Source organism: Amblyomma maculatum, chromosome 1 (assembly GCF_055883805.1).
Source record: "Amblyomma maculatum isolate TAMU_Amacu chromosome 1, ASM5588380v1, whole genome shotgun sequence".
In the NCBI taxonomy this organism is placed as follows: domain Eukaryota; kingdom Metazoa; phylum Arthropoda; class Arachnida; order Ixodida; family Ixodidae; genus Amblyomma; species Amblyomma maculatum.
In genome coordinates, this window is record NC_139344.1 from 293,038,879 (window position 1) to 293,051,647 (window position 12,769).

General features: G+C 48.3%; 1 protein-coding gene across 1 annotated transcript; it reads left to right on the top strand.

Annotated features, from left to right (window-relative positions):
* The first annotated feature begins 8,797 nt into the window (after positions 1-8,797).
* Positions 8,798-11,540, top strand: LOC146206806 (uncharacterized). The gene has a single exon (XM_084591578.1). The coding sequence runs from the start codon at positions 8,844-8,846 to the stop codon at positions 9,924-9,926; it is 1,083 nt and encodes a 360-aa protein (XP_084447704.1). The 5' UTR covers positions 8,798-8,843; the 3' UTR covers positions 9,927-11,540.
* The last annotated feature ends 1,229 nt before the right edge of the window (positions 11,541-12,769 follow it).

The following is a 12,769-nucleotide window of genomic DNA, read 5'->3' on the forward strand; positions in this document are numbered from 1 at the left end:
GCTATACAAAACCTGATTTATATTCCAGACATGCCAGCATAACACAAAGAAACACATAGAACTGGAACCGCTACAGATAAGGCGCCAGAAGCAAAAGCTCAAACTTCTCAATATACACCGACAAAACAGGTATTGATAAGGAAAGGTGCCTCAAAACAGCCCACTATATTTCTAACAGGACAGAACACAGTTTTAAAATACAGGAAATGGTGTAAAACGAACTACAAAAAGTACTCATTTTTCCCACGTAGTATTTCAGAATGGAGCAAGTTGCCAGCTGATGTTGTGAGTGTACATCGAGATGTATTTTTACGGCTAATCAATGATTTGTGATTTTACTGTTTTTTCAAACTATTATTATTGACCGAATGCATTTTTAATCCTCTTGTATTTTTTCATTCCTTACTCCTTTGTCTACCCTCCCCCCTTTTTTTGTTCTTGCTCTCATGTGAAATTTTTTTGTTTATCAGCTCGTCACTTTAATGTTGTACCCACTCCCCTGCTATAATTCTTCGGTGCTGCAGGAGGTACTGAAAATAAATAAAATACATAGTCTGTATGTAGAAACAAATTAGCCATTCCTTACAGACAGGAAAACTATGTTCCCATGCGTATATACTCTGAGGATGCGTTCACTCCCAAAACATATATGTTGCCCCATAGTAACAAAGTGTCCATCTAGAATACTGTTTACCAACATACCCCAAGCAATCAGGCCACTCCTCCTCCGCTTCGAAGAGAAATGCGAAGAATTAGGCAACATACTCCTTGCCGAATATTGCTCCGTGACCTGACCCACTACCATTTTGGTACAGCCTCCCCTATGTATGCGACTTTACAATGACACAGACTCAAAAGAGACAAATACCACACGAACACCTAGTAAAAGAGTTTCTGTCCAGAGAAGAAAAATATACAGAAAACAGAGCATTTTATACAGATGGTTCCAAAACAGCTTCATATGTGTAGAAGAGCAATACAAAATAACAGTTAGGTTACCGCATCAGTCTTTACCGTAGAGTGCTATGCCATCCTCCTAGCTCTAAAAAAATAATAAGAAGCAACTTTGAAAAGATTGTAATCTACAGTGACTCCCTCAGCGCAATCGCAGCACTACAGTGTAAAAATGCAACAGAACCCTTAGTAGGAAATATAGTTCATTGCGTAAAAACAGCCGAAACTCAGGGTCATGACATTAAGTTTTGCTTGGTGCCTAGCCATATTGTAACCAGCGGTAATGAGACAGTTTATGCATGCACAGCAGCTGCCCACAATGCTAAACTTGAAAAGTAAGCATTGCTAATAAAGATATTATAACATTTATGCGAAGAAAACTAGAGAGCAAAATGGCAAGGTTTTGGGGGCAATGAAGTAAACAACAAATTCCACCTTGTGAAAAATCATGCAATCATCAAAAATGCTTCATTGAAGTAGTATTACGTCGCATTCGCATCGGAAACACACATTTAACGCATAATTTTATCCTCAGGAAAGCAGATAAGCCAAATTGTGAGCACTGTGGTCATGAGCCTACAATAAACCACCTTTTGTTCTCGTGTAGAATGCTTGAAAGACTAAGGAAGAAATATTTTAGACAATTTTACATCGAACATATACCATTTCATCCGATCTTACTCCTAGGAAAGAATGCACTTGTCAGTATATCCACTGGTTTCAGCTTTTTAGAAGAATCAATGCTTTTAAACAAGCTGTGATAACCTAACAGTTTTAATCCTTCACAAAGAAAACACAATACACCCTGCGCTTAGCGCATGATAGCCTTAATCGATTATGTACCATAAAACAACACACAACACACACAACAGATGCAAGAAAACATTATTGAAGAAAAGAAATAAGAGGCTGTAAAGTTTACACAGAAGCATCTAGTACTCATTCTGCAGAGCGTATTCAGTGAGCACACTGGTAATGGTGTTTGCATGCAATCTCCACACAGTATCACCGCATGTCTACAAGGTTTTGAGAGGAAGAACTAGCCCTGCCCCAACCGAGCACTATCACGAAAAAGTGCGCGTCTCTTCAGATTTGTCACAAATTGATTCTTGTGATGCAACTTTCCTTCAGTATGTTTCCCAGGTATTCAAACGTCTGCAGCCACATATACACATTTTTACGTCGAGGCTTGACAAAATTCATGTTAAGGATCTCTTTTGATTATGATTGTGGGAACATATGCGGTGCTGCAGTGAATTCCAACGAGGTGGCCGCGTCAGTACACGCATTTATAGCTCGAAGTCTGCTGAGCTCATTCAATATAGATAACACTCCGGTCAAAACCTTACAGGGCGATCAACGTCATGTCATACTGTAGAAAGCAAACTTACAGTTAGAAGAGGTTGGGTACAGGGTCACAGCCGTTGTCTGTGACAATAACTCCCTAAACAGGACGGAAATGAAGATGTTTCTGCCAAACCCGGTGGTTCGTCATGTTTCCCCACACCAAGCAGATGCAAATCAACGACTATTGTGCGCGGTAGATGCTCTGCACTTGCTTAAATGCATAATAACTGGGCGAACGCGAAAAATCTGCAGTTAATTTTCTACCCACTTTTCCCATTTTCAAACAATGGTATTCGTCTTGAATGCAAATGAATATCTCGTTTAACCATTTTAGAGGCTTGCATAAAAAAGATCTACTGCTAAAGACTCGGTATGGCTTGACATCAAAGGTACCTAATACAGAGCGCGGAAACTTCCTATACCTCCCAGCGGACACGAATCACAGCGCTACAATTCCTCCTTCAGTAAAGCCCTACATTCTATGGACCGAACCATTTTTGGCACGGGGGCAGGGGCGTTCGTACAGCCAGGCGGCTTCAAACGGGCTCTGGAAGGAGGAGAAGGTAGATGTGTGTTCTCCGGACATCGCGCGCCGCCACGCGCGTATTCGCGCAAGAGAGCTGCCTTTAATTCACTTTTTCGCCTACTTTTCTATTGCTGCTCGAAGCTGGTCTCAGTGTCACGTCCAGCGCGACCAGCTCACAGCAGCAATGGCAAAGTAGGCGAAGTGCATTAAAGGCAGTTCGCTCGCTGCATACCCGCGCACAGCTTGCGATTTCCGGAGAGCACACAACAACCAAACACTTCACGTACAGCGCGACCTGCTAGCAGCAGCAATAGCAAATTAGGCAAACATTTCATTAAAGGGAGCTTGAGAGAGCTCTCGCGCATACGTGTGGAATGCATGCGACCTCGCTCGGGAACAGCTGTGTTCAACGAAGCGATAAGATAGTGCGCAAATACGATACTGAACATTTGCATGCATTTTATTGAAAATTTGCACGTGAAGCGAATCTTTGTTCAAAAATGGTGCGACATTCGTTAAAACGTATCATATATAAAGTACATACATCAAATACGGGCACACAGTGTCACTGTGTACACTCGCCTCGCTGCGCTCGACCGAAAAGTACCGGCTCTTCGGCCCGAGTTGTATCCCAGAGGGGACAACGCATAAACTAAGCGTTGCCGTCCAAAGCGCTGCTCTTCAGTGACTCTTAGGAATTTGAAAGGCGCGGGCCGGCGCTCACTTTTGTTGTCTAACGTAGCGATGGTGAGCGAGTCCCCGCGTATACGAGAGTCGCGACAAAAATGGTCATCACCATCACGTGTAATAAGCCGACACAAAGCATTCATGGCTCTAGACAGTCGGCGAAAGTCGCTCAAGCGAAACCAAACTGGGGCGGAGTCGCGAGACAGGGATAGATTTCGAACGCCACGGGAACAAAACCAAACACTGCCGCAGCTGTCGTTGCACTGACAGAATGATATTGTGAGCACTTGAAGGAACAACACGACGACAAAGCGGCCGGAGACGCAAAGTCAGCGCGCCCAAGGTAGCACCGGCAAAGCGGCTGGCGGAGCTCCTGAAACACACACCACCATTCAAATCAAATGACGCCGCCAACGCGCGGTGGAACGGCCACGGGGTAGCGGCGGCGCGGTAGCCGAAAATTCATAAGCGGTAGACAGAAGAGATGGAAAAGAGGTAGGCAGAACGAGAGAAAAGAAGTGGAGCCTTTCCTCCTCGCTCTTACATCTCGGCCTCCAAGGTTGAGTAGGTTCCTTGAATTATCCGGGACGGAAATGGGCCGCGCTTTCCTCCCCTTGCTTAATCCAGGCAACGTGGAACGGCGGAATGTCAAGATGGTAGGACAAGCTTTTAATCCGCAGGTGGCTGCAGCCTTGGAAGTTCGCAGTAGTGGAGCTGATTTTCAACATCAGCTGCAACAGCAGATTTCATCAAAATCATTCTTCGCTGATGGAGTATTGTCAACGTAAAAGCACCAACTAAACGCTTCCATCATCGTAATGTTTATGATATTATGACTAACAGCTTACCGGTATCGCTCAAGAGGAAAGTATACAAAAGTTGCATCTTACCTGTACTCACCTATGGGGCGGAAACGTGGAGGCTAACCAAGTGGGTTTTAATTAAGTTGAGGACAACCCAGAGGGCTATGGAACGAAAAATGGTAGGGGTAACATCAAGAGATAGGAAGCGTGCAGAGTGGGTGAGAGAAATAACTCAAGTTACCGACATTCTAGCGGAAATTAAGAAGAAGAAATGGACATGGGGAGGACATGTAGGGCGAAGAGAGGATAACCAATGGTCGCTTAGGGTACCAAACTGGATTCCAAGGGAAGGAAAGCGTAGCAGGGGGCGGCAGAAAGTTAGGTGGGAGGTTTAGAAGTTCGCAGGGGTCAAGTGGATGCAGCTAGCACAAAACCGGGTTAATTGGAGAAATATTGGAGAGGCCTTCGCCCTGCAGTGGGTATAGTCAGGCTGATGATGATGATGATTATGATGAATGTTTATGAAGAACCCGTGCCATACCGCACAGAAGGCCAAGAAGTAGCTTTTCGCAGTGCTTTTCTTCTTGATTCGACGAATGAGAATTTCATGGGCATGACACTGGGGTCCTCACCCTGAAGACATTCAGTGCCCAAGGACTCTGTGCTCAATCCTTTTCGGCATGGGTGAAGTACTGCATAAATGAACCTCATTTCAAGTATGTCCTACTAGAGAATGCCCAAACTCATCCTCTCGAGAGTCAGTATCGGCAAATGACTGGGGGGCCACATATCTGTTGACAGCTTTCTGAATCAGAGGGCAGGATTCTTCTTCAAAATGCCCTTCTAAGAATGAGCACTGATGACCTCAGGTGAAGAGACAGTGTCAGATATATCACCTCCTTCGTGTTCATGTTAGCGACGCTGACCTTGATGCGCTCAGAGCACGAATGCCAGTTGTTGGTTATGTAGGTGGGTATTGTACGCATGCTGCATTGAAAGCTCTCAAGTGTTGCCGAAGGCTTTTGGATGTAACTGGAAATGAGACCGAAATAGATGGATGCATTCCTTATTCGCACAGCTGAACCAAAGGAGTTTAAAACCTCCCTCTACCATTGTCATTACAGTAGAGATGTATATATTCTGAGGTCTCACTTACAAAGCGGGCGACACGAAGTGCCTGCACAGAGTTCCTCCACTGACGCAACCAAAGGAATGTCGTTCGGTATCTCACACTAGACTCTTTGAGGCTTGAGGACATAAATGCACGTGAAAATGAACACGCTTACTAGCTCCTTGTCACACTGATCAAAAACTGTGCAGAAAAAAAAGGGTAATAACTCGTGCAAGCAAAGGAATGATCTAAATATTAGAAAAGAAGAGAACACAAAAAAAGCAACACCCCGAATCTTTCTTGCAAAATAATTTTTCACGCCTTGTATTCTGCAAATTTAATGCGCTAATTTGCTCTGCAGGTATTGTATTGTAGTTTCCTCACACGATTGATTTGCTGAACTTCTGCCTGCTGTCGTAAATTTAGCTTTCTTTTGTTTGTGCCATGCATATTTTCTTGCCTAGGGTTAGATGACACTGGGTTGTATTTTAGTCTGAAATATTAGGTGTTTTTAACATTTCATTGCAATACGTGCCTTTTTCTCTTAGATCTGAACTTCAGGCAGTGCTTCTCGTAGGTGATTGACATGTATTGTGTCTGTGTATGCTTTTCTTGTGAAGTGTCTCTCCAGATGTATAAATGTGGTATTTGGTTTGTGCGTTGGTACTGTTTGCGCATACCTCTACCTGTAGCTGCGCAATAAGTAGTACTTTGAGTAACTTACTTATCATACTATAATTCACAGTTTATTCGCGAATGGGTTCAATTTATTTTCGTTTTTTCGCATGTCTTTGACTCTACAATGCGATGTCTTATATGACATCAAAATGCAGCCACCTACTGCGCCATTACTGCGCTAAATGAATGAAATAATATTTTTTTTATCTACAATTAAGATGGGAGAAGGGTTTTCGTACTGAAACTTTTAGCAAACAAATTATGCTATGTTCTGCTTTCTGGCGTTCAGCTGACTACGATGACTCGCAGAGTGCCTACTTTAATAAACAAATGACTATTTTCTGGTATTGTTGCTGTGTGTGTCTCTTGTCAATGCAATAACTTCTTTCGATTATATACCTTCTTTCAGTAATTTATAACTTCATGGTAGGCAGTAAAAAAGGCAACATGTGTCTGTATTACTCTGCCCTATTGCTTACCGTTTGTAAGGCATTTCAGCTTCCGAACATCGTGTTGTGAAGAATGGGATACAGACAGCGTCTGCTGTGATAAACAACCATGTAGTAATTCTCTTCATAATTTTACTTATTTTTCGCTACTCTGAAATATCATGCGAACCTGGCGGTCGAGGAACGTGTCAATGACACCACGCGAGGCGAGCGCGTAGCAAGCGCTCGCGGCCGACCGTCACCACCAAGATCTTAACAAGGCCAGCGCACTCCAGCAGCTACGACACGACTGCGAATGGGCGATAAAGGGCCAGCAAATGAAGCGCAGATCTCAGTCAAGTCACGTGGCGTCCTCTTGCAATTTTTCTAATACCCGTGTGCGCAGATTCATCTGATGATCTTTTTTCGCCCATTCGGTAATCGTGCCGTTCTCTAATGGGGAAAAAGATGATGCATCGGCTTTGTTGAAATATCGGTGGTGACGAGCCGGCGCGCAGCCAAGTCGTCGACGTCACGCCACATGACGCGCAGGTCTGAAGGTGTTGAGAAGGTAATGAAACAGCTCTCGTGCTGCATTTGTGGCCCGCCGCAGTGTACCCTCTGCGACACGGCTTTAGAAGGATCCGCTTACCTGACTTTTATTTTCCGTAAAGCAAACTTGAATAAGATTGAAAAGCTCGTTGGTAACGTGTTTACTCTCAAGCAGGCGGTCGTCAATACAGGACTGCACGTGCTCTTCGGAAATAAGAGGTCACACCGCATACGCCACTTCCTTCGTATCAGTTAGACATTTTGTTTCACGCTAGATTTGCTGAGCGCTCTATAAACAGTACAAAACGAAGTACTCCTTTTGCGCGCTCGATCGATGTTCGGCGTTGCCCAATATGAGGCGCACGCTTTATTTTGGTATGGCACCTTTATAGAAGAATCTTGTTCTGCCAAGGATGATTCTATGGCAGTGGCGTACTATCCACTGAAAAGCCCTGGAAGGTAATCTTCGCTAGGCAGCGGAAAGCTCTGAGGCGCTATAGGCTGAGATCTGAAGAAGCTAGAGCATTTCAGTGCTCACGCCATGCTTGGACTTGAGTTTTGTGACATGATGGAATAACAGCGCTACAGACGTGGACGGAGGTGAAGAGCAAACAGGACGGGCGCTGAACTCGCAACTGAAGTTTATTGAAAAAACACAGTATATTGCCGCGAAACCTTCAAAACACTATTTGTTGTTTTTTAACAGCCGCCGCCATACGGCCTTATCACTGATTCTGGATCACGTATCAGTTCCGTAATCTTTGTTTGTTAATGCTCGATGTCGCGAGTCACACCTTTATCAGTTTCGTCGTAGCGCAAGATGCACCGAGATCTATCTCGAAGATTCCGGCCACTCGGGTGTCTTTCCACAATGTTCCAGCCCGTCCTGGTAGCTGTTTGCGACGTTATCTAGATTGTTCTGTGCAGCCTTTAAGTTGAGCGTTGACGAGGATGACGGGGATTCTTTGTTTGACGACCGACGAGCACGTTTGTTTCTATCGCCGCCGTCGAACTGCCTTCAGTGACGCCTACTCCGGCGGCCCCCGGATCCAACTCGTCCTCGGAGTCCCCGCTGCCAGATACAGGGCCCAGGCGCCACGCTTTCAGCTGTGGTGTCCGGGGCTAGGGCAGCCATGGACCTGCCGCCTCCAGTCCAGCGACCTACGAAAGCGCAATGCTTTCAGTTCACCCTACCGGAGCCTGCTCCGGCGGACGACCTAATTAATGCACTCGAGGCGGTCGTCGGTGTCGGGGGCCTGCAGTACAGTCGAGCGCGATTTGAATGTTATCGCGCGAGCGTCGACCAGCCTAGCACTCCAGGCACCTGGCGGCCGGGTTTGGAACAAGAAAAATTATCATTTCGCACTCTTCTCTCCCTCGTTCGCTGTTCTATACAACAACCATCACCCCCGAGACAAACTCACCGTCCTTTCTCTCTATTCTAAGCTTTCTATTTGTTGCGATAAAGAGCCCAATTTCAGATAATACCAAAGAATACGTCGTGCGCACAATGGTCACTGTCCGCAGAACCAAAAGAAAAAAAAGAAAGTGACGTCCCTGCAGGGAGTGACGGCCGCTGAAGGAACAGCAAAAAGAGTGAGGGGAGCTGGCATAATACCTCCCTCGCCTCGGCAGAGAATTCTGGGCCATGGCGCTGTTCATGTTCCCTGTCGACGCTCGTGCGATAACCTTCAAATCGCGCTCGACTGTACCTGCAGCACCTCGGCGGAACAAAGTTCCTAGCTGCCGCCTCGTCGATGGCTCAAGCAACTAAGATGGTAGCGGCGGGCACAATCCTCGTCGCTGGAAAGCAAGTACCACTGGCGCAAATGGCTGCTCCAGTGGTTTACGTGACGGTGTTCCGTCTACCCCCGTCAGTGAGCGACGACTCCCTCGCCGCCGCTCTAAGTCCGTACGGCAAGGTCCGCGCTGTTACCGAGCCTGTTTTCAAGGGAAATAGTGATGTGCGTAACGGAGCGAGGCTGGTAAAGCTAGACATGCTCCTGGCACCACCCAACTTCATCACTGTCGCTGGGCACCGTGCGATGCTGGAGTATCGTGGGATGAAGCGAGTGTGCTCCAAGTGCGGCGCAGAGGGCCATTTTGGTGCTTCCTGCACCGCGGCACGTTGTGGCCGCTGCTCCACGTACGGCCACGAGACAGAGGCGTGCCAAGCAGCGTGTAAACGGTGCGGCGGTAACCACGTGACCAAGGACTGCGTGATGCCGCGCTCGTATGCGGCCGCTGCTACGCCTGATACCATGTCGCACCAAGGTGGAAACGCCGCCGTGACAGTCCTCAATGAGCCATCGGTAGTGTTAAGTAAAACCCCCACTACACATTCTGAGGGCGAACTGGACAGGGCGTCCACCGCCGCCCAGTCGCCGGAATCCGACGTCAGGAGCTCGGAAGTTACGTCCGACGACGAGTCGTCGCGTGTGTCCTTCTCGTCAGTGACTGACTCGGACGCGTCGCACCTTCCCGCCACACCGACATACGAGGGCGCGGCTCTGAACGCACCCATTACGCAGGAGAGCGCTCTGCCCGAGGCCTATTCGGAGTCGGCGGCTTTCCCCTCCCCTGGAGCTACCGTGCATGCTCAGTCGGAAGACTACAGTCATGAATCCCAGCTTCCCAGAACACCAGTCTCCTGCCCTGGTCGTTGCGCGCGTTGGGCGCAAGTGCTCCCAAGACCCAACGCACAAGTGTGCGGAAAACATTGCTTTTGTATGGCGCTGACGAAACAAAGCGCCAGCACTCGGAATCGGATGGTGGAGCAAGCGCGACGACGCACTCGGCTCCAAAAAAGAAGCCGAAGACCGCTGAGAACGACGCACTGATGGATGTCTCGTTTTCCGAGACGTGAGCGCTATGACGCCACTCTTCAAGGTGACAGGCCGTGACGGCCAACCTCATCCTTTCCCGCTTTGCGGTGGCCGAAGCGCCGCTACCTTGGCGCTCCACACCAGCCACTGCTATCTTATCGGTGCTACGGCTTCGCCGGCGCCGGTGGTGAACGATGGACGGTACGTGCGATGCAGTGTGTGTTGGTTCGAGTGTGACTGTGTGCTTTCCTCCATAGCCACTCGCTCTGACGGGACGTTTTCGCCGCCTATAGTCCGTGTATCGCCGCTGCTGCGTCGAGCTAACAGCCGGAACCTCAGCGGGGATCTGTGGGACACCGTCATGCCTTTCCAAGGCGCCGACGCAGGGTGCACTCGCAAACTTGGTTCGCAGAACTATATCGTGAGTCCTTCGCCGTTTTGTTTGTTCTCCAGCTGCGTTTCTTTGCTGTTTTGGTTTCATTCAGGCTAGGTTTCGCTTTCTTACTTTTAACGTGCAAGGGTTCCGTAATGTCGATAAGCAGCGGCAAGTGCTACACCTTGCACGTTTGTATCAAATTGATGCTTTGTTTTTACAGGAATGCAATTTCCGTACACCTGCAGATGTCATTTCCATTCGTTCTTATTTTAATGTTGATGCCTTTTTTTCTTTGACGGACTCGCGGTTTTGCGGCGTGGGTGTCGTTTTTCTTAACCCTGCATTCAGATCGAGTGCTCACTGCACATTCGGTCTCTACGGTCGCTTGATTGCGGTGGACGTTTTTTTGGACGGCCGGAGAACTCGTTTCGTCAACGTTTACGCTCCGGTCACGCGTAGTTTGACGAACGAGTTCTTCAAATCCATTGCACCACATTTTTTGGATGATGTTCCACACGTCCTGCTTGGAGACTTTAACTGTGTTTTGGATTCATGGCGCGACATCAGGGGGCCCGGACAGGGCGCGTCACATTGTCATGCAAAAGAACTGGGGAAGCTTGTCCGCTCCCTGTGCCTTCAGGACACATGGGTCGCACTACATGGGGACAATTTTGTGGCAACGCGCACTAGGGGTCGGAGTGCTAGCCGGCTAGACCGAGTTTATGTCCCCTCTACCCTGCTGGCCAATTTGCTTGAGTGTGAGGTGCTGCCCTTTCCTGCAGCGGTCGGAAACATTAGCGACCATCTCCCAGTAATGGGCACTCTACAGGGGGCGCCTGGACGCTCCAACAGCCCACTAATGTGGCGAATGGACGAATCCATACTGCATGATGATGAGTGCATTACTACGATTCGCGCGGAACTGCGGGAATTGGTAGCGGATGTGACTGACTTGACTCCCACAGGCTGGGATACCCTCAAGTCACGAGGGCGAGACGTTCTCGTGCTCACGGGGAAAGCGCCGCGCGTCCGTGTTACTACGGCGCTTAACGACGTCCTCAGACGTATGCGAATTGTACGCGATGGCGGCGAGTTAACTTTCGCAATGAGAGAGTATCTTGACACACTGCGCACTCGGTATCATCGCATCCTTGAGAACAGCTCCCGCTCATCACGTATGGCAGCAGGTTCACGCATTCCCCTTGTTTACACAGCTGACATTGGTTACGCGCGCTCGCAAGGACAGTCTAGAGTTCGGCCACCGCAATTGGATGAAGCAATCTTGGAAGATGGTACTCCCTCTTTAGATGAAGCCGATATCCAGCGCATCTTTTGCGGCCATTTTGCTGCCCTGTTTTCTTCCCAGGGCGTCGACCAACGCGAAAGCTATGAAGAAGCTGTCAGCTCATTCTGCGGGCCCCTCCCTCAGGTTCCTGAAGAGGCACGCGTGGCATTTACACCTCCAGCTACTATGGAGGAGGTGCGCGACGCTTTAGGGGCCATGAATCAGTCAACTGCGCCTAGTCCAGATGGGATAGTGGCAGGTTTTTACACCACCTTTTTCGACATCATCGGAGGTTTGCTTCTTAAGCTTGTAAACGGCTTTCTTTCAAATGGCACGAAATCACCCTCGTTTAGCGCTGGGCGCATCGTCTTGCTCCTAAAGGATGCCTTGACACCATCAAGCCCAGCGTCTTGGCGACCAGTTACCCTCCTGAACACCGATTATAAACTGATTGCCACTCTACTTGTCAGAAGGCTGCGAGCCTACTTAGAGGACCTGGTAAGCCCTTACCAGACCTGCGCGGTACCTGGTAGGTCGGTGTTTGCCTCCCTTACGTTAACGAGAAATGTATTCGCTTACGCAAATGCCAAAAATGTCAGTGGTACATTCGTTGCCTTAGACCAGGCGAAGGCTTTTGATAACGTAGATCACAGCTATCTCTTTAATGTGCTTAGTTGCTTTGGCTTACCGACTGAATTTGCACAACTCATAAGATCACTATATAAGGATTTAACCAGCCAACTCGTCCTCAATGGCACCATCGCAGGCAGTTTTGCGGTAACACGAGGGGTAAGACAAGGGTGCCCGCTCTCACCGGCCCTTTTCGTGCTTGCTCTGGATCCTTTTCTGCGTAAAGTAGTCGCCGACAAACGAATTCGGGGCTTCCCAATGGTAGGACAGGAAACGCTAGGGGTTTCCGCGTATGCGGATGATATGTGTTTTTGTTCGGGACAGCGAGAGCTTCTGAGTCTTCCTATCCACCTTTGACCAATACGCTCTTCCGTCAGGTGCACAGCTCAACCCTAGTAAAAGCCAGGCGCTGCGTTTTGGGTCTTTCAGAGATCCACTGCCTGTGGCGGTGAACTTTGTGGCCGCAGTCCGTGTGTTGGGGATATTGTTCGAAACAAGTGGAGTTTCTTCCCGTACTTGGGAAGAGGTTGTGTTGCGAGCAACACGCGCTCTTTCGGAGGCCGCACT

Excerpts from the sequence above, each read along its gene's own strand:
- LOC146206806 (XM_084591578.1), top strand. The coding sequence starts at position 8,844 with ATGGCTCAAGCAACTAAGATGGTAGCGGCGGGCACAATCCTCGTCGCT.